The 23,454-nt window shown below is 39.6% G+C and overlaps 1 protein-coding gene across 4 annotated transcripts in view; it reads left to right on the top strand.

The window, feature by feature from the left end:
* Window positions 1-23,454, top strand: part of mpp7 (membrane protein, palmitoylated 7) — a 203,917-nt gene that overhangs the window by 175,378 nt on the left and 5,085 nt on the right. For all 4 annotated transcript variants that reach the window (XM_031903186.1, XM_031903188.1, XM_031903187.1 and 1 more), the window contains 3 exon segments: window positions 11,500-11,580; window positions 14,972-15,065; window positions 16,747-16,855. In XM_031903186.1, the coding sequence (XP_031759046.1) occupies window positions 11,500-11,580; window positions 14,972-15,065; window positions 16,747-16,855 (284 nt within the window).

Here is a 23,454-nt window from a genome sequence, read left to right on the forward strand (position 1 = left end):
GGGAAAGGTTCAACAATACAAACATGAGAGTGAAATTCCACTTTAGGGTAAAATTCTAATTGATTGGCATCAAGAATAGCAATTATAAATGAAGCCAGTTATCTTGTTTGACTATGGGCTGAGAATTGTCCATGTAGGGTGTAGGTGGATAATATTCTGTTGGGACATTACACAGTACACAGAGCACAATGTGCCATGGCATTCATTTCACTAGGTGTGATAATTATATACTGAAATGTTTAGCATGGTAGGGCTTGGTGAGCCATATGAGCATGCATTCCAGTCTGCAGGTATCTACATAGCTGGGCCTGAAAGTAGAAGGAAAGTCATTTTGGCATTTTACTGCCAATAGATTTGCCACATTAGTGCCAACTAGAACACTATATTTATTCTGCAGAAACCATTAACATACCTGAGTAAAGAGCTTTAGAACCTTTCTCCGTTTGCTTAAGACAGCAGCTGCCATTTTAAGTTGCTTCCTTCCTTCCGTCTCTAGCCGTTATAGCAGCATTACTGTGCTTATTGCTGTATTTACATAGACCTTTCTGATAATACTTAGTTTTTACCTTTACTTCTCCTTTAAGGAAAGGCAAGAAAAGTTCTATATCTAATATGATTTTTTTTTTTTTTAAATTTAAAGTAACAATTAATGATAAAGACTGATTTATTTTTGGCAGAATGACTTGATGTGCCGCTCACTATTGACTGACACATATGTATGTTGCATTGCTTATTCTCATAGACCTTTCTATTCTGTACAGCCCCAAGCATATATATATATATATATATATATATATATACACATCACAGAGCTTAAGGTATTTGAGCCACATGTGCTAAGCTGAAGCAAGTTACCTTTGCAGAGATAATATTATTAACATCCTGCTGTGCGTAACTGTATCTAACAGTATGAGCTGACTGGCAGGATATTAATCTGCAGAGCAGGAAGTGCAGGGTGCAAGGTGAAAATGCTTCCCTGCTTTCTCTAATATTCTTTGTACGTTTAAAATACATTTGAGGGTGTTTTAAAGATGCCATTTTTGTGTTATAGTTTCTCCTGTAACATTTGGACAAACTTTAGTCCTTATATTTATAACACAGTGCTCAATGGAACATTACAAACAAAGCTTACAGTCATGCCTGTTTTATTCCATATTCCCATTCTGGCCAATAACTAGGCACACTTGATATATACTAAAGGTCTGCTCAGATTTAGCAGGAAACAGAGCGCAGAATTGCATTTTTTTTTTCATTATTAGGCAGCTGCCTCGTTACCGGATCCTTTACCACCTAACAAATTAAAAGCCATGTAAGTGTTGTCACATGTCAGAGACAACAGCTATAATAAAGGGCATCAAATGAATAGGTGATAGGGAATGTGTGCCCGGTGCAATTGTCAGAGGATAAAGTAACTCGCACCGTATTTCCTTTCAGAAAAGTTGGAGTTCATTAAAAATCACTCGGTAATTAAAATAATATGTGCCCTGCAATGAAGTGCTATATCATTCCCATGATCCCTTGAGAGGGGAACTCCCCATATATGATTGTAAAGGCAAAGGTAAAATCTAGCAATCATCAAGAAAATCTTAAACTGTGGATGTATTTTATACATGATCCAGGGTAAGACATGTACAGAAATACAGTAGAACCCCCATTTTACGTTTTTCAAGGGACCATGGAAAAAAGATGTAAAATCAGGGAAAATGTAAAATCAGGGAAATGTGTTAAAGACACATAAATGTAAGCTATTTAAAGGAAATAAGTACAGGAACCATTTTTTATTTGCAACATAGTTACTTTACTGATTTATTTCAAGTTTAAACATACAGAACATTGTATAGTAGTACAGTATTGCAAAGTACTTCACCACTGACACCCCATTGCCACAGGACACTAACACAGAGGACCCCTTCCCCCCCACCCCAAGAGCGTTCACCACTGACACCCCATTGCCACAGGACACTGACACAGAGGAACCCTTCCCCCCCCCCATCCCAAGAGCGTTCACCACTGACACCCCATTGCCACAGGACACTGACACAGAGGAACCCTTCCCCCCCCCCCACCCCAAGAGCGTTCACCACTGACACCCCATTGCCACAGGACACTGACACAGAGGAACCCTTCCCCCCCCCTCACCCCAAGAGCGTTCACCACTGACACCCCATTGCCACAGGACACTGACACAGAGGAACCCTTCCCCCCCCCCCACCCCAAGAGCGTTCACCACTGACACCCCATTGCCACAGGACACTAACACAGAGGACCCCTTCCCCCCCACCCCAAGAGCGTTCACCACTGACACCCGATTGCCACAGGACACTGACACAGAGGAACCCTTCCCCCCCCACCCCAAGAGCGTTCACCACTGACACCCCATTGCCACAGGACACTGACACAGAGGAACCCTTCCCCCCCCTCACCCCAAGAGCGTTCACCACTGACACCCCATTGCCATAGGACACTGACACAGAGGAACCCTTCCTCCCCCAAGAGCGTTCACCACTGACACCCCATTGCCACCGAGGACCCCTTCCCCCCCACCCCAAGAGCGTTCACCATTGCCAACCCATTGCCACAGGACACTGACACAGAGGACCCCTTCCCCCCCAAGAGCGTTCACCACTGACACAAGCTTTGCCTTCTTGCTTTTAAAACAAAAATCTGTTGCATTTTTAAGAGAATCGGTAAATCCATACCTTTCTTGTAAGCTCTAATAAATTCCCCCTGTGCTTGTGTGTAACTCTCGCTAGATTTGGAAGCTCCCATAGGTGCGCATGCGCAGTAAGCATTACCAGGCGCAAGTGTATGACGCTGACCTTCCCAAGATGGCGGCGGTGATCGCTAGCAATGGGGAAACTTTAGTTTAGAAAGTAAGTGCCCTTTTTAACCATTAAAGGAGCGATTTGCTAGGAAGAGGAACGTGAAAAAAAGCGCAAAATGCGGGAAATATAAACGTAAATCCCGGGAAGAGAGCCCATAAGAATTAATACAAATTGGTGGCACCACAATAAAATAGTGGGAAAACGTATAATCCGGGGACCTAAATTCGGGGTTATTGTGTGCCAGTTTGCGTGCCAATGGTTGGCTTTTCCAACTAAGCGGTGTGAACATGAGACATATATGAAAAGGCCAATGAAATATAGAATCTCTGTTGCTTATAAGATGGTCTTTTTATGTGGGAGTCATAGATTGTACATTTGCCCTGAAAGGGTTAATATCTTGAACTCTCCATGGAATAATTACAGCCTTCTGTTATGGGTAAAAATGCTTCTTATTGCAGTTGAATGATGAGCTATAGTCATGGTGTAGCACGGGCAGGTAAATAGGGCGTGGGTATGGTCTGTTCAGGGCCGCCAGGGATACGCTCTATTGACCAGACTGGAGCTGCAGACAGAGGTTATGAGCACTTCATAGTTTTTAACTGTAAGGTTACTCATCCGTGAAGAAAAATATCCAAAATGTCACTAGCGAAATTCCTTGCTGGGTAAGCAACCTGCGTGAATTCTTACTTCTGTGCTGGGCAGTATCACTTCACAGTCTTACGCTCTTTATAATGTCCTAGAAAGCATAATGGTACACGTGGCACATTGCAGCAGGCTAAAAAGCCCCCCCCCCAATGCCTGAAAGTGCTGGTACAGTTGCTTTTAGCCAGAAGATTCTGGCGGAAATGCCACATGTTCAATAGCCCTTACAGATCACATTGCTTGTTTTCTCAGTCTAAGGCAACTGTACTCGGGTGCCACTGCTGCTTGCCCATTCATGGAATAAACGTTGGAAAAGGATCTCCTTCCCCTTAAAAAGTTCAACCTGTGAAAACCCTCAGCAATTTGTAGACGATGAACAACAAAGCTGTCTGAAGAACTGCTACCATTTGAACCACTCAGGCTGAAGTCTATTTTGCCTCAAAATACCAACTGCAGGAGTAAACTTTTTGCAACTTCGGAATAATAAGTGACCCGTAGGCCTTTGCACCGGCGATTTCCTTTGTTGCCAGTGGAAAGGCATTTTGGAGAGATTAGTCTCCTGCGGTAGGAGCGATGTATCTCTTTCCATATTTCTCTTCATTTTTATTTCTCATCTCTTCCTTTCTCGCTTGTCCTAGTTCCAATTTTTTATTTCTTGCTCTTGGCCATTAAACATTTACTTTCATCAGTAATGTATATTTTCACAATCCATTGGCTGTACAGCGAAGCCTGGAACCAATGCATTACACGGCTTCTCAGAGTGCTAAGGAATTTCATATGGACATTCATTGTGCACAGTCCCTTGTGTCTTGAGTAGCAGTGGGACCCCTTAATGTCCCCAGCAGTGCAGCTCAAAATGCACCAAGAAGTTCATTGCTGTGACAGTGACAACTGCATTACATTGCATTTCCGCAACTTTCCATAAATTAATCCATGCCCCAAGCCCCTCAGCGACCCTTCAGTGCATCACTCCAGTTAGGATGTGTTAGATGTAACCCATTAATGCTGTTAATTATACTGCATGTGCACTGAGAGATGTGAATCTAAGTATGCCAAATTAATATAATAATAATATAATAATATAGCCTCCACACCCCCAGTGATCCCTGCCATTGCTCACATAGCCTCCTATTATTTGTTGTGACACTTTTTTATATCATGTACTCATATATTTTGCACGAGTTATATATCTTTAAATGACTTGCATCTTCCATTTCTTTCATCTCTTTTGTACAAATGCTCCTATCTCATTCTTCCACCTTTTTACAGTTGCTTTACTGTGCACATAATTTTGATTTGAGGTCCTTATTGCACAGTTTTCTCTATATAGCACTTTTGAAATCATTTATATAAGGTTGTTGAATACGGGTATTTGACACATTATCCAGAATGCCTGGGATTTGGATCTCTATGTTTAGTGTACAGGTATCGGACCCCTTATCCGGAAACCCGTTATCCAGAAAACTCCAAATTACGGAATGCCCGTCTCCCATAGACTCCATTTTAAGCAAATAATTCAGAATTTTAAAACTGATTTCCTTTTTCTATGTAGAAATAAAACAGAACCTTGTAATTGATTCCAACTAAGATATAATTAATCCTTATTGGATGCAAAACAATCCTATTGGGTTTAATTAATGTTTTATTGATTTTTTAGTAGACTTAAGGTATTGAGATCCAAATTACGGAAAGACCCCTTATCCGGAATACCCTTGGTCCCGAGCATTCTGGATAATGGGTCCTATACCTGTACTAAAAAAAAATAATTTAACCATTAAATAAACCCAATAGGACTGTTCCGCCCCCAATAAGGGGTAATTATATCTTAGTTGGGATCAAGTACAAGGTACTGTTTTATTATTACAGAGAAAAGGGAATCATTTAACCATTAAATAAACCCAATAGGGCTGTTCTGCCCCCAATAAGGGGTAATTATATCTTAGTTGGGATCAAGTACAGGTACTGTTTTATTATTACAGAGAAAAGGGAATCATTAAACCATTAAATAAACCCAATAGGGCTGTTCTGCCCCCAATAAGGGGTAATTATATCTTAGTTGGGATCAAGTACAGGTACTGTTTTATTATTACAGAGAAAAGGGAATCATTTAACCATTAAATAAACCCAATAGGGCTGTTCTTCCCCCAATAAGGGGTAATTATATCTTAGTTGGGATCAAGTACAGGTACTGTTTTATTATTACAGAGAAAAGGGAATCATTTAACCATTAAATAAACCCAATAGGACTGTTCTGCCCCCAATAAGGGGTAATTATATCTTAGTTGGGATCAAGTACAGGTACTGTTTTATTATTACAGAGAAAAGGGAATCATTTAACCATTAAATAAACCCAATAGGACTGTTCTGCCCCCAATAAGGGGTAATTATATCTTAGTTGGGATCAAGTACAGGTAAACAACCGCAAAAAATCCTCTGCACTCACCCATTATCAATATGTAGAAATTGGACACTAGGGCATTTCGCTACTAAGAAATGCCTTCCCTCCCCACCTCAAAAAGAGGGATTGTTTGTCCGTACATTGCAATATACTTCAAGCTGGCCAACTACGTCAAAGTCATCCCTTCTGGCCAGTCCTACCCTAACTGACCTTTATAAGTAATTTAAGATTAGTACTGAGCAAAGGGACTAAGTTTTACCTGCAACATGCTTGCGTATAAGGTTAAAACTCCCATATGGTTGCCCTTTTATTAGCTCCATTGGGATCACCTGACTGTAGCTGGGAATAGTGGGGGCTACAACGTGGAGCTGGCCACTGCTCCTGTATAAACAATAACACAAAAAGGGAAAGTTGTGCTCAACCACTAAATTGTAAACCATTAAGCGGGGGTGCAATGAGGCTGTGACCATAAAATACATATAAACAACCGCAAAAAATCCTCTGCACTCACCCATTATCAATATGTAGAAATTGGACACTAGGGCATTTCGCTACTAAGAAATAATACTGTTTTATTATTACAGAGAAAAGGGAATCATTTAACCATTAATTAAACCCAATAAGGGGTAATTATATCTTAGGTGGGATCAAGTACAAGGTGCTGTTTTATTTTTACAGGAAAAAAAGCAAATTATATTTAAAAATTAGAATTATTTGTTTATAATGGAGTCTATGGAGTCCCGTAATATTCATTACGTAATTAATTTGCAATTTATCCATTTAACTTTATAATGGTACTGTTGCAAAGCACAGTTATGCTATGGAAAAAATTGGAATTTATTGCCTAATCAGTATTGGTGTTGCGCAGGGAATTATGTATTTAACAGAAAGCGGAGGCATGTAACGTTCTTCACTAAAGTTCTCCCAGTGGACCATGGAGGAGGTTAAGGGTTGCCGTAGCCGGGAAGAAGAATAGGATTTGAGACATACATGCTACATTCCTGTATGTTGGGTTTCGCTTTCAGCCTCACGCCCCAGCGCTGTTTATATTAAACTGGAATCTGTTTCCATATCATCTGAAAACGAGAAACCGGTGAACACAAAGTTCGTGTTATCCAAATGTTTATTCTAATGTATTCAGCCACCTAAACCGAGGCTTCTCAAAGGCGTTTCCTGTAGCTGCGGCAGCGAGAGGGCCTGGCTCGTACACTATAAAGCTGCAGCAGCTGAAGAAATACACTTGGATTTCAACACGTTTGAAGAAGGTTATATAGCGCTATTAGCTCAGTATCAGCAGTGAATAAAGGATCAAATGTTTTCTAATTGGAGGGGGAACATTATCACCTTCCTTTCTTATCATGTGCCTGCTCCCCGGCAGTATTTTTGGCATTACACTACATAACTTTATGCACTCTTGATAAATGCTCCAATATTTTCTTGGGTTTTTTTTTTCTTTTTTTAAAGAAAATTCATGTCATGTGACTTTAAAAATTGTGCTCCAAAAAGAACCCAGCATTCTACGCTGGGGATTAAAGCCGCTGGTACTCTCCCTGGACAGCCAACTGTAATGCAGAATGTGTCATCCTCTTTTGAGAATATTTTCCATTTTAAAAGTGGGTCATGTGAAAATGTGACAGTGACAGGTCTAGGATGGAACTGAGAAACAGGTTTTTACATCAATAAGAGAAACGTATTACTACTTATTGGTGGTTTATAAAGACAAACACTGCAAGACATCATTGCAGTTGGGTAGATGTACTGTATCATGGCTAATAACCAGATTGTCAGTCACCTGACAAAGACTCCATTAGAGACCTCCAGTGTTACAATCAAACCAATAAAAAAAGTTCACAAATGTACTTAAACGTTACCTTTGCACAAAGCCCAATATTTTTCCATAAACACTATAATTCCCTTTTGTTTACATTGGTTTCCAGTAACTGTTTGAATGGAATTCAAAATCTACAACATAATTCTTGACTACAAATTTGTGTCCAATTCTTCCCTCTTGGCCAACCTCATTGGAGAATGTATGGCAATTGATTGAATCAGTCATCAATTAATATGATACAAATATGAATTGTCTTAGTTAATTGTCTTAAGTACAGGTATGGGACCTGTTATCCAGAATGCTCAGGACCTGGGGTTTTCCGGATAAGGGATCTTTCCCTAATTTGGATCTCCATAACTTAAGTCTGCTAAAAATCATTTCATTATTAAATAAATCTAATAGGCTTGTTTTGCCTCCAATAAGAATTAATTATATCTTAGTTGGGATCAAGAACAAGGTTCTGTTTTATTATTACAGAGAAAAAGGAATCATTTAACCATTAAATAAACCCAATAGGGCTGTTCTGCCCCCAATAAGGGGTAATTATATCTTAGTTGGGATCAAGTACAGGTACTGTTTTATTATTAGAGAGAAAAGGGAATCATTTAACCATTAAATAAACCCAATAGGGCTGTTCTGCCCCCAATAAGGGGTAATTATATCTTAGTTGGGATCAAGTACAGGTACTGTTTTATTATTACAGAGAAAAGGGAATCATTTAACCATTAAATAAACCCAATAGGGCTGTTCTGCCCCCAATAAGGGGTAATTATATCTTAGTTGGGATCAAGTACAGGTACTGTTTTATTATTACAGAGAAAGGGGGATCATTTTTAAAAATCTGAATTATTTGCTTATAATGGAGTCTATGGCAGATTGCCTTTCTGTAATTCGGAACTTTCTGGATAACGGGTTTCCAGATAAGGGATCCCATTCCTGTATTGTCTTATTACTGTAGGATTAAATTAATCTCAGCCATTCCCATCTCATTCTCGCCCATCTGTCCAACTTCTTTTAACTCCTCTTCCGAGACAAAAGTTTACATTCTTTATTCTACTCCTTCTCTTGATGCGCTATCATTTTTAGTCGCAGTGTCCAAATTGTGTGTTCTACTTAAGGAGCTAGGTTTTCTTCCATGCACTGTACAACTATATAACAGGTGATCTGTCCAAGATTACTATCTAACCCTTTGCTTTTGGGGATTCTCTTTTGGCCTTTAGTCCCTTACTCGTGTACTGAAACTGACAGGGAGTTGTGCTTAAGTTTTGTGCCACAAGACCCTCCCGCTGCTATATTTATATTGTGTTTTCAAGTGACACAGCCCAGAGCAACCTATAGTTTAGTTATTTTAGGCATAGAACATAAAGTGCCTTGCGGTGGGTGAGATTCAGCATTTCTCCAAAAAGAATATGACAGTTAAATGTAACATTGCAGTCCCATTGCGTAGGTGTTAGTGCCTGGTCGCCAGTGTGAGCAGAGACATGCTTATTTTCCCCGTCTTTGTTTGAACTAGACCTTTTTATATGGCAATGCAGATGCCTCATACAAATTGCTGGTTAATTCAGTTCTGAGGTGCTAAACCCAGTTCTTATGAGTTCCAGAAGATCTTTAAAGAGCCCGGCCAAAACCAAGCTTACGTGAAATCATCACCCTAACCTGCTTTAGGAGATTGAAGAAAGTGGCACAAAACTTCAATCCAGTATTAACGTTGGAGGATTCAATCAATTGTTCATTGAGTCGCCTGCAATAAAAGCCAAACAAAAGCACTTGCTTTATGGTCGCCTGTGGGCCTGCGGAGCCCAGTGCCGGTTGGACACAGACAGTTTTATAAGGCTTGGACTCGGACAGGTTTATAAGGCGTTCTTCTGAGCAGCAGGCAGAGTGAAGTCAAGCATCTTTATAGTAATTAGCGTGCTGTTCTAGGACACCTTTCAGTGTTGCGAGATATTTTACAAGGATTCGACAGAAGTGTCTTCTGACACAGAGCCAAACACATTGAGCTGTCCAGACACGGAGAACTGTACAACACGCTCCTTAGACTGATTCTTTACAAGAGTGTAGCTTTTATTTCACCAAAAGAAACCATTTTATTGCATGTATTGTTCTTTTTTATATAAATAAATCTAGAACTAAAATAAAACCAATTTATTTAGTAAGTCCCTTGATAGCATCATAACTAGATGAGCACCAGAGAGGATTATTTTAGGCATCTCAACCCAGCACCAAACCCTATAGAAGATGAGCAGTTTTGTATATTTAGACTGCACATCAGTCATGGGCTCTCTGGGTCCCTGTTGTTACCGTTACTCTTTCAGTGATTTCTGTATAGTTAAAGGGGAACTAAAGTAGTAGGCTAGAAATGGTGCATATTACGTTTTATTCTTCTTTACTAGACCAAGGTCACCATAATGAAGACCTGTGCCCCCAGTAGCCCCCCCCCCCATCTTCTTTTCTGCTAATTCCCTGCTCTGTGCTGCTGGTACTTACCTGAGCTTAGGGACCCACTCACAATATACAAAGTATATAGACTATAAATGTCAACATAACATAAAACTGATTAGTAATTTTTTCAGATTCTCTGATAGCTCAGAAACCAGTGCAGTTAGCATTAAAATGTAATAATCAGCCCTGTAGCATCAGCTTCTATGAAAGGTGAACCTCATTTCCTTCTCACTGTTTTGTGGAAACTGCTTAGTTTTGCTTTGCCACAGCAGCCAGAGCTCACTGAGCATGTGCAGTGCCCGTGACACTCAAAAGATGCCTAACAAGATCCTAGATGGGGAGCTCCAGTGCACAACTTTGAAGGCCTGGATTATTACTGTTATAGGGCCGCAGACCCTTTGGGCTGGTGCAGTGAGTTCAGTATATAAAACAGCAATTCTAGCCATATTCATTTTAGCCATGCTATATTAAATCATTAGCATGCAAAAGAAATTGTAACTAAATTTCTAAATAACCTTCACTTCTAATAAACTCTTCCCTTTGTTACTAAATTATATGAGGGTAAATAAAACAGTTTTACAGAATGCTACTTATTTAAATATATTGCATTTATAGATGATAAAATGGTGGTATGCTTGAAAAGTCAAGAAAAATAAATAATATTATGTTTTGTGTTTGTGCAATCTAGCTGTCTATAGCAGGGAATGAATCCTGTGACATCCCTGGTCTTGTAAGACATAGCACCCAGAGCACCATATACACAGCACCCAGAGCACCATATACATAGCACCCAGAGCACCATATACATAGCACCCAGAGCACCATATACATAGCACCCACACCCAGAGCACCATATACATAGCACCCAGAGCACCATATACATAGCACCCAGAGCACCATATACATAGCACCCAGAGCACCATATACATAGCACCCACACCCAGAGCACCATATACACAGCACCCAGAGCACCATATACATAGCACCCAGAGCACCATATACATAGCACCCAGAGCACCATATACATAGCAGCCACATCCAGAGCACCACATACATAGCACCCACAGCCAGAGCACCACATACATAGCACCCACAGCCAGAGCACCACATACAAAGCACCCACACCCAGAGCACCACATACATAGCACCCACACCCAGAGCACCACATACATAGCACCCACACCCAGAGCACCATATACATAGCACCCACATCCAGAGCACCATATACATAGCACCCACATCCAGAGCACCACATACATAGCACCCACACCCAGAGCACAACATACATTGCACCCACACCCAGAGCCTTTATTAAAGCAAGAATATACAAACACTAATATTTCCTGTATTTTATATGGCAGGACCCGTGGGGGTCGGTGTAAATGAACTGAAGAGGAAGGTGCTGATCGGCAACAGCCAGCACTATGGAGTTACTGTACCACGTAAGTATTTCCTACATGTTCTGTGCTTCCTTCTTATCATTCCCACACTGAATCAGTCTGTATGGCTACAAGGAAGTGGGCAGTGCCCCCAGTCCCCAGACTGCTGGGGGGTGGGGGGTGTCCATCCTGTAACCCTTCAGCTGCTGTTTAACTACAGCTCTTAAGAGGAACCAATTATAATTGAGGAAATGTATGCCACTAGCAAAATGAATCCATTTTTTTAGTAAATATTTAATAACGGCATAGACTTGAATACATACAATTATGAATACCTTGTTCTGTACTATATATTAATATGCATGAAGTTTAAAGGGGGACTATAGCCTCAGAAGAATATTTGCCAATTTCTGTTTGCATTGGCTCTTTTCAAGTCTTGTTTCCTCCTCAATCTCCCAGCATGACCTCCCCAGTCCCGCCCGACTGACTCTAATGTCACATAGTGCTTAAAAAGTGACCAAGCCAGGACCCAGTAGGGAGGTAGATCACCTTCAAATTACCCTTTATTATGTTATTGAATGGCTAATTATTTTTAGTTGGTCTTAATTTTTTATAGTTTGTAAAATACTTGCCTTCTTCTTCTGACTTTTTCCAACTTTCAAACGGGGGTCACTGACCCCGGTAGCCAGTAAACCGTTGCTCTACAAGGTTACAATTTTATTGTTATTTTTTCTTATTTCATTTTCTATTCAGGTACTCAACTATTTATATTCCAGTCCCTTATTTAAACCACTACCTGGTTGGTAGGGTCATTTGGAGTCTAGCAACCAGATAGCTTCGGAAATTCCAAACTATAGAGCAGCTGAACAAAGAGCTAAATAATTCAAAAATCACAACATTTTTAGTAGCTCCATATGTCTTAGTCCTAAATTGTCAGTCTAGAAATGGTTGAACTACAGTTTGCAGCAGCATATAGTGCAAAGTTAACCCTATGTAGTAAAACTCTGGGTAAGGGCTGTAATGGCGCCACCTAGGGCACAACTGCCCAGGGCTTAGCAAGCTGTAGGAAAGAGAAGGAAGGATGTAGCACCTCAGTGGGGCAGGTCATTCAGTCATGATATGTGCCAAATTGTGTCCCAAATTTTTGGATTTCTCGTTAAGAAAGACAGTATTCAGCGAGATTGACAAACGCCTGTTTTATAGCTCTCAGAGGCCAGCAATAGGATGGATATCTGTAGAGTGTTACAGCATAGGAAAACCAAATATAACAATCATTTAACACACCATAAAACTGTTTGCTTGACAATTAGATTGGTGCTTGAGAGCGAGTGAAAGCCATAAATCTTTTCTTTTTTTTTTTTTCATTTTAATACAAATCTACAGCTGTTCCTAGGGATAGATAGGTGTTCTCTGAGATGGGCCCCGCGTGCTTAGTCTAGATAATGCTCCATGATGGGAAATTACCTGGCAAAGTGGCAGATTTGCCCCAGCAGCCAATCAGATTCTCTAGTTTAGAGCTGTTTTACTACTGATCCATCACAACCCCTTGTACAAACCATAGGGAAAAGAAGGTGATTGTTCCTCCTATGGAGAGTTCCATTTAGACTGGCCCCACCCCCAGTGATATCAAGCCACACCCCTTTTTAGTCTCTATGCCACACCTTATCTGTGTTTTCTTTATACATAATTGTAAAACACAATAGTAGGGCAGTATGCAGTGATAAGGAAACTGTGGCACTGTGGAATATGTTAGTAATTCTAAGCCCATCCTACTACTTTGGAAGCCCTGTAATTACTGTAGTTATTGTTGGGGGTTTTATTTAGCAATCGGCCTATAAGAGGCTAGAGAGGTTGTTGTGGGTATTCATGCCATAGACTAATAGTGCAATGAATTTCCCACACACATATAACTGTAGGGAGTACAGCGCGTATATAAAATGTGACTGCGGAAGTTGCACACTCACATAAAACCATGTACATATGTCATATATATACATACAGGAACAGCACTGCTGCCTGTTACGCACACATGTTATAGCCGTCTGTTTGGGATTCTCTTATACAGATGATGCTCTCCCAGGGATTTTAACACTTTGAGTGCTTCACGAGACATTTGGGGTTTAGCGCAGGTTCACACGTGTTACCCCTCTGCTGTCAATTAGACACCCACAACAGGCGGCGAGGGAAAGCACTGGAAAGAAATGAGGGCGAAAGATGGAAAAAAATCCACTTTATGACAAAACCAGGCTAAAGCCATCCAATAAATGCAGCCTTTATTTTCCAACAACATATACATTGCAATGTGCTGCTTGCACGGCAGCTGTCCCACAAGCAATAGAGACCCACGCAGCACAAACCATCTTTAGTTTTAGGCTATTAGGAAGTTTGAACACAATTCTGCTTCAGTGGCATCACTATGTTTATTCAAGGGAACAAAATCCCTTCGCCACTCACGGTTCATGGACAGATTCATCTGGCGTATTACCCTAAAATAGTCTATCAACAGGAACACGTAAATGGCAGCTAAACCTAAATATAACATTTTGCTAATTAAGTAGATCATTACAAGTGGTTTTTAAGTTATGTGTGAATGCATTTATAATTGAGAGAAGTATTTGTCACTTTCTGCACTCCTGGTTCTGACTCATGAAACAGAGTAGCAAAATCAGCATTCACCCTCAGAAAAAGAATCACAACAGCTGGTCTGTTCAGAAGGGGAGAGGGAATAGGAAGGGACAGACAGACACTACTTTCAGTAGCAATTACATTTACACATAACTGTAAAACCACTGATAATCTGTAATTCATTTATTTAGAAAATTTGCTTAGAATCTGTCATTAGGGAAAAAAAATTTTTTAGCTATACAACCTGTTTAAGGTGACAGTTTATTACATATGGGTAATCACAGCATGTGATCCCCTTTAAACTTACTGCTAGAATGATGCTTTGCTCTAATAATGCTGTGAATTAAATTTTAGTATGATGCAGCTATGAGACAGCTGGTTATTTAGCTTTTTGTTTTGCGGCTCTCGAGTTTGGTATTTCAGCAGCTATCTGGTTGCTAGGATCTTACTTACCCTAGAGTCATACTTACCCTAGCAACCAGGCAGTGGTTTAAATGAGAGATGACAATATGAATAGGAGAGAGCCTACATAGAAAGATACACAATAAAAAGCTATAATAATAACACTATAACCTTACATAGCAATAATGTTTTGGCTGCCGAGTCAGTGACCCCCATTTGAAAGCTGGAAAGTGAGAAAAAGGAGGCAAATAATTCAAAAACTTCAAAAAATAAATAATAAAACCAAGTGCAAAGATGCTAATAATAGGGTATTCTATAACATACTAAAAGTGATCCACCGCTTTAAGTAGAAGCTTCCAGGCTGCTTGTTGTATTTGATGCATGATTAATTGGCAACTGTTTTTCTTTCTTCTCAATGAAACTACAGATACAACGAGAGGGAAGAGAAGCCAAGAGAACGATGGAGTAGAATACATATTTATTTCTAAGCATTTGTTTGAAACTGACATACACAATAACAAGTAAGTGTGAATGCACAGGGATTTGGCCAATAACTGTACTCTCTGATATATATGTGATGCTTGCAGCTTTGGTATAGTGAGAATATATAGTATTGGTTAATAACTATACTCTGATATGTATGGGATGCTTGCAGCTTTGGTATAGTGAGAATATATAGTATTGGTTAATAACTATACTCTGATATGTATGGGATGCTTGCAGCTTTGGTATAGTGAGAATATATAGTATTGGGTAATAACTATACTCTGATATGTATGGGATGCTTGCAGCTTTGGTATAGTGAGAATATATAGTATTGGTTAATAACTATACTCTGATATGTATGGGATGCTTGCAGCTTTGGTATAGTGAGAATATATAGTATTGGTTAATAACTATACTCTGATATGTATGGGATGCTTGCAGCTTTGGTATAGTGAGAATATATAGGCAAGGAGCTTCCAGGTGAGCCCAGTGCCCTGGCACCATGGTGATAATCAGGGCACAGCAGTATCTGCAGTTGGAGAACATCTGGGAAAGTTTGCACTGTATTCTATGTTTCTCTGTATGCCCTGGGGCCAGTTACTGAGAAATACTAATCTGAGAAATAGTAATGCAACTTTAATGGCCATATGAGAGCCCCGGTGTGTGTGAGAGTCACAGATTTGGTGTCTGCACCCCCCCCCCCGTGCAGCATTTACATAAACTGTATAAACACACTACTGTTAGTACCTTGTTAAATACTCCAAATAGACTCACTAATATACATATACAGTATGGGGTTTTTTGTCTGGGAGGAAAAGGCAGTTGAGGATATGGGCAAAGGGCCGATTTGGTGTTATTTTTTCAGATTAATTACCACCTTTCCTCAGTCCGTAGTTAAGGCTGGTTTTAGGGCACTGGTGAGTTTCATTATACACAACCCCAAACACAAGGCTGGAGGGGCGTCAGCGTTGGGGTCAGTATTTCACACAAATACCCCCATTGATCCGGCTGCCGGAGCTTATCATTCTCTTATATGCACACCAACATGTAAATAAGAACAGAACTTTCCTTAATTCCTTTTTATAGCATATATTTCATTTTTTGTGATTACCTGGAATACCCTTATATCATTCCAGCCTTTTTATTACTGGACAGTGATATCTAATGGAATTTGTTCTAGAGAAGGAAATGGCTTTATGGCTCCTAAATGCAGTCTTTTATTTTATCTTGTTTTGGTTTTTAAGCTGCAGATAAGCAATTTTATGGCAGATAATCTAACATCTTCTTTCTGTCAGCAGTTCTGCGCTTTTGTTAGCGGCAGGGCCAAGCCAGGTATATACCTCAGCGTGCAATGAAATTTCAGTAGTTTCAATTGTTTAACTTTCCTAGTGTTTTATGGCATTGCATTAGCTCAGACAAAGAGGTGATGGAAACTATTAGTGTGCTCGCAGGCTGCAGTATTTTTTCTGCGCTGGTTAACTGTAATACTAGCAGGTGTTACTGATTTGGAAATGTAAAATACAAGGAGTTTTCATTTTTTTCTCTCTCTGGAAATGACACGCTAGAGGACTTGGCAGAGGCTCCCTTCTAAAACATGGTAAAGATAACATGTTGCATAGAAATACTTCTGTTTCTAATTTAACTTTATGAAGGGATTACCAAAGTCCTTCTTCTGCTCACAAACTAACTGGACCCTTTTCTCCCTGTTCTGATAAGGTTTATTGAGTACGGCGAATATAAAAACAATTACTACGGCACAAGCTTAGACTCGGTCAGGTCGGTCCTGGCGAAGAATAAAATCTGTTTGCTGGACGTGCAGCCTAACGTAAGTAGCGTTCATTCTGGGCCTCTAGCTCCGAATCTGTCTGTGTGTTCATTATTGAAGTCCCAATGGGAGCAGCAGAATTGTTACACTCCACCTATTACAAGGAAGCATGAAAAGCAATATAATTATGGCGTGAGGGTTTGGCGCTGGCCTGGTATGATTGGGCTCATAATAAGTTGCAGGGGCCTGATAACGTGCCAGTGATGATAGGCTGCTCATTGGTTCCCTATCTGAACCACTGCTATAGTTCATAGGAGGCGAGGCCCCTCCAGAAATACACATTTTGAAATTTTGATTAATAGCATATTTTCATATATATATATATAGTATACAGGGAGGAGCACACCCTATAAAAGTCCAAATGCCCTTGGTGCAGGTCAAAAAACAAAAATATAATAGAAAGAGTGCCGCACACATAGGGACTTGATACAAAAGAAAAAGTGGTTTTATTGAAAAAATTCCAATGTTTCGAGCACAATCTGTGCTCTTTGATACAAAAGAAAAAGTGGTTTTATTGAAAAAATTCCAATGTTTCGAGCACAATCTGTGCTCTCCCTGAGGAAGGAAACATTGAAATTTTTTCAATAAAACCACTTTTTCTTTTGTATCAAGTCCCTATGTGTGCGGCACTCTTTCTATTATATATATATATATATAAGAGCCATGAATATGCTGTAAATGATATCCTTATACACAGTACTTAGTGATAGTGATAAAGAATAAATTCTGTGTGTGCAGATTCACCCACAGGCCCCCCCCCCAACTTGGATGGACTCTGTTCTCAAGCTGGCCTTAAGGTGGCCATACATGTAGCAATTTTGATCTTTCATGCGACCATTGGTTGCATGAATGATCGTTCCCATCCTCCACTGACGTTCAGGGCTGAATCGTTAGATATGGAGGTAGAAACAATAGAAATTCTACTTCCTGCTGATTTAGCCCTGAACGTAGATTTTGCTTGGGTGCCATTGAAGGCGATCGACGAGAAGACCGATATCCGCAGCCTTTTGTGATATTGGTCGCCTCTTCGAGCCACCATACACACACCGAATATATATCTGTGCGAGTATGGCTGGCTTTAGTTACGTCAACTATAGCCTTGAAGACAGAACCACCTATTTGGCAAAGATCTTGTTTTCTTCACTATGAACAGATATTTCTATGCGCGTACACTGGTAAACTGGTAACGCCTATGCTCATACATTTCTTATACCGTATATTACTATGTCACAAAGTCTATATAAACCCTGTGCTGACTTTGTTCTGTAGTTCTGACTATCTGTTGCTCAGAACCAACATACATGTCTAATAAACCTTACCTAATTAACAACTTTCGGTATCTGAAATTTCCATAACATTGGCATCAGCTATAATACTTGGAGGCCCATTTATCAACATTCGGATTTTTGTGGTTTTAGAGGTAACTGAAACCACAACTTAACTCATTTCCATGGTTGTCAGTCATAGTTTTGGCCCATAATAAATCGTGTTTTTTTTCTGCAACAAAATTCTATTTTGGTGCAAAGAAAAACATGAATCATGAAAAAAAACTGAGCATTTGGATTTCTGTTGACTCACTGACACTTGTGGATTAAAATAAATAAAGTCCCCTCAGTTGTAAAATATGAGGATATTGCAAGTAACATCGGAGTTCGATGACCTGTATAAAAAGCAGCATACCTTTATATGGCCATGGAAATCCTCAGTGACCTATAATATCCTTATATTTTAAAAAAGTAGGCACATTATTCACTATATAATTCATAATAATAAATTATTTGGCATGTAATATATGTACATTTATTATGTATATATTATGTATATACATAATAAAAATACTCTCAGAAAAGAATCCTGTGGAAAACAATCTATGCTAACTTCTAACTATACACAATATCCTCTTTATTAAATATAAATAGCTATAAAATGCATCTCAAAAAACAGCCATATACAGGTATGGGATCCCTTATCCGGAAACCCGTTATTCAGAAATTTCCGAATTGGAGAAAGGCCATCTCCCATAGACTCCATTATAAGCAAATAATTCTAATTTTTAAAAATGATTTCCTTTTTCTCTGTAATAATAAAACAGTACCTGTACTTGATCCCAACTAAGATATAATTACTCCTTATTGGGAGCAGAACAGTCCTATTGGGTTTATTTAATGGTTAAATGATTCCCTTTTCTCTGTACTAATAAAACAGTACCTGTACTTGATCCCAACTAAGATATAATTACCCCTTATTGGGGGCAGAACAGCCCTATTGGGTTTATTTAATGGTTAAATGATTCCCTTTTCTCTGTAATAATAAAACAGTACCTGTACTTGATCCCAACTAAGATATAATTAATCCTTATTGGGGCAGAACAGACCTATTGGGTTTATTGAATGGTTAAATGATTCCCTTTTCTCTGTACTAATAAAACAGTACCTGTACTTGATCCCAACTAAGATATAATTACCCCTTATTGGGGGCAGAACAGCCCTATTGGGTTTATTTAATGGTTAAATGATTCTCTTTTCTCTGTAATAATAAAACAGTACCTGTACTTGATCCCAACTAAGATATAATTACCCCTTATTGGGGGCAGAACAGCCCTATTGGGTTTATTTAATGGTTAAATGATTCCCTTTTCTCTGTAATAATAAAACAGTGCCTGTACTTGATCCCAACTAAGATATAATTACCCCTTATTGGGGGCAGAACAGCCCTATTGGGTTTATTTAATGGTTAAATGATTCCCTTTTCTCTGTAATAATAAAACAGTGCCTGTACTTGATCCCAACTAAGATATAATTACCCCTTATTGGGGGCAGAACAGCCCTATTGGGTTTATTTAATGGTTAAATGATTCCCTTTTCTCTGTAATAATAAAACAGTACCTGTACTTGATCCCAACTAAGATATAATTACCCCTTATTGGGGGCAGAACAGCCCTATTGGGTTTATTTAATGGTTAAATGATTGCCTTTTCTCTGTAATAATAAAACAGTGCCTGTACTTGATCCCAACTAAGATATAATTACCCCTTATTGGGGGCAGAACAGCCCTATTGGGTTTATTTAATGGTTAAATGATTCCCTTTTCTCTGTAATAATAAAACAGTGCCTGTACTTGATCCCAACTAAGATATAATTACCCCTTATTGGGGGCAGAACAGCCCTATTGGGTTTATTTAATGGTTAAATGATTCCCTTTTCTCTGTAATAATAAAACAGTACCTGTACTTGATCCCAACTAAGATATAATTACCCCTTATTGGGGGCAGAACAGCCCTATTGGGTTTATTTAATGGTTAAATGATTCCCTTTTCTCTGTAATAATAAAACAGTACCTGTACTTGATCCCAACTAAGATATAATTACCCCTTATTGGGGGCAGAACAATCCTATTGGGTTTATTTAATGGTTAAATGATTCCCTTTTCTCTGTAATAATAAAACAGTACCTTGAATGCAGAACTGGCCGCCCAGGTTTCAGGCCCATGCAGGGCGCTGGTTGCACAAGGATACAGCTTTGCAACTTCCCTGCTGGATACATAGATTCTGCCGCCACCTTATATCCTATATTAAGCAGAATAGGTCACTCTCTGTGCCAGCCAGGCTTTGTCTACTTTGACTGATATAGCCCAGTATAGCAGCCCTGTGCATTAACAGTAACAAACCTCTTTTTAATGGAAAGAAGGGATTGAGTGTGTCTTTAATTGGAGGCTGCCACTAATTGGACTTAGTTGTGTGACAAGTTGTGCCCATTCATGGCCATGCCCCGCTCTCCCCACACTGGGAGTAACCATTCAGCTACACATGCCCAGTTTTACACTACTGGTTTCTGCCCCACATCATGGGGTTAAGCCGTGCTGTGCCTAACGCTGTTCAGTGCCAATTAGCAATAATAATCTGTTCTGTCTTCACAACATTAATTTGGTCTATATTTTTTAACTTTCACCTGACTGAGCTGCTGCGCTTTGGCCTGATCCGCTCATTCCATTTATACAGCAACTCCTTAAGGGCCCACTTGGGATGCTGATAATTTAGTCTTTCTAAGCTTTTATTGCCAGTGTAGCACAATTCCTTGATTTTATGGTGCCCACCTGACTCAGCTGGTTTGGAAAGAGAAGCCTTGCTTACTCAGCACTGAGTGAATACGTGCCGGGCGGGGGCTTCCAGCTTCACAGCTATGTCAGCCTATGGAGCCCCTTATATATAACATTTACTGCTACTTCTGAACTCAACCCCCCCAGCATCCACAGCCTGCCTGGGCCCTTGTGTAGTTTTGCTCTCATGTAAGTGCCTGCATTGGATTTGTTTGCAATCCTGGGGGGTCACCAAAATGCTTTTTAGGGAAAACAGATATAAAAAAATAAGTGGCTAAGGATCATTGCTGAAAAATTGATACCCAGTTTCAGGGCCAGACATAGGGGTGGGCAGAAGAGGCATCTGCCTAGGGTGCAATGCTGGGGGGGGCAGTAGGCGGTACCTAGGCGCACGTCCATTTGTGCATGAGGGGGGGGCAAGGTGAACAGCAAGGTTGTCTAGGGTGCCCGGCCAGCTTGGCCTGCCTCGCCCAGTTTATGTGTATATACATAGTGTTGCAGCTAGTTCTTATTCAGGTGAGTAGGGCCTTTGCTGCAAAGAACATGTAGAAAGATACAAAGGTGACGTTTCAGAACTTTCCTCTCCTTTGTAAAGCCACAAATATTAAAAACATTACCCCACTTTTTAATCCCAGGTCCACGCCTTAGTGGCACAATGTGTTAACCCTTACTCTACCTTATCCTATACCCTATACTCAATATCAGTCACATATGACCTAAAGCAATGGAATCATGCACAATTTAGATAATGTACTATTCAGAATCACACCATATCTAGCATAAATAACCATACATCGTAGAAGTAATAATTATATTGAATTCTAAATCTCCTACATCCCAGTTTTTCTGCTACGATTAGTAGATTTGTGCTGGCTTACCTGATGCTTACTAGCTTGTATTGTTTCACCTACATAATGTAACCCACAAAGGCACCTTATGAGGTAGGCTGCATACACTATGGGCGGCATGTGTTATAACCATTAATAGCAAATTTTGTCCTGAATATGGGCATGTAAAATATGAGGTTCTAATAACATGGATAACGTAAATACCCTCTCTGTATAAAAATGTCGCTCAACCTCCGCTCCAGTACTTCCTCCTTACTCACTATTCTTTTTAACCGAAGGAATTGTGGCCTAGGTAAAGAGTGAATGCAGGTTTTAGGATGTGCAGAATTAAACATGAATAAATTATCCAGAATGCTCGGGACCTGGGGTTTTCCAGATAAGTCTGCCAAAAGTATTTAACCGTTAATTATACCCAATAGGATTGTTTTGCCACCAATATGAATTTATGCAGCTTAATTACCATCAATAACAAGGTGCTGTTTTATTATTACAGAAGAAAAAAAAGGAAATCATTTTTAAAAATTAGAATTCGTTGTTTATAATGGAGTCTATGGGAGATGGTCTTTTCCTGTAATATAACAATAGCTTGTACTTGATGGTAACTAAGCTGCATGAATCCATATTGGGGGCAAACCAATCCTACTGACTTTATTTAATGTTAGTAGACTTAAGTTATGGGGATCCACATTATATCCAAATATCTAGAAAACCCCATGTCTCATTTTGGATAACCGTCCCATACATACCTTGTAAATATAAATAAAGATATACATACATACATACAAATATATATGGAGGAGAGAAAAGGGCTGCTTTGCACCATCTGGCACCGTATTCTGTACCTTGGAAAGGATTATAAATACAGTAATGCAGTAAAGCACTGCCGCTTTGGTCCATAGTAAATGAGCAGTAGGGGGTGTTTTTGTGCCTTTATTTTGTTAATGAGCAAATCTGTCCCATATTGCTTTGCCTAAAAATTAGCGAAATGCTGAAAAGTTCGTGAAATGCATGCGTGACAATTTTGTGCAACTTTTTTATCTCACTCCAAGTACATTAAAGTCAATGGGTGTTTTTCTCACTCCTACAGAAAAACTTTTTTTTACGCGTGCAAATTCTTTTTACACACGTGAATTTTTTTTTCTCCAAATACATTCAAGTCAATGGTTATTTATCTCGCCAAATCTTTTGTCTTGATGAATTTTAGCCACACTTTTACAAAAATATGTGCTGGCGAAATGCCGAATTTCTCCATGAATCCATGTCTGGTGAAAAAATGTGTTTGTCACTAATTATTGCTAATGCACTTGTGGTAGGCGTAGTAGTAAATGATCCCTATAGTCTGCTCTGGCTATGCAGAATACATTTATATATATATATATAGTATACAGGGAGGAGCACACCCTATACAAGTCCAAATGCCCTTGGTGCAGGTCAAAAAACAAAAATATAGTAGAAAGAGTGCCGCACACACAGGGACTTGATACAAAAGAAAAAGTGGTTTTATTGAAAAAATTCCAACGTTTCGAGCACAATCTGTGCTCTTCCTCAGGGACAAACCAGAGGAAGAGCACAGATTGTGCTCGAAACGTTGGAATTTTTTCAATAAAACCACTTTTTCTTTTGTATCAAGTCCCTGTGTGTGCGGCACTCTTTCTA

Source organism: Xenopus tropicalis, chromosome 6, assembly GCF_000004195.4.
Source record: "Xenopus tropicalis strain Nigerian chromosome 6, UCB_Xtro_10.0, whole genome shotgun sequence".
Taxonomy (NCBI): domain Eukaryota; kingdom Metazoa; phylum Chordata; class Amphibia; order Anura; family Pipidae; genus Xenopus; species Xenopus tropicalis.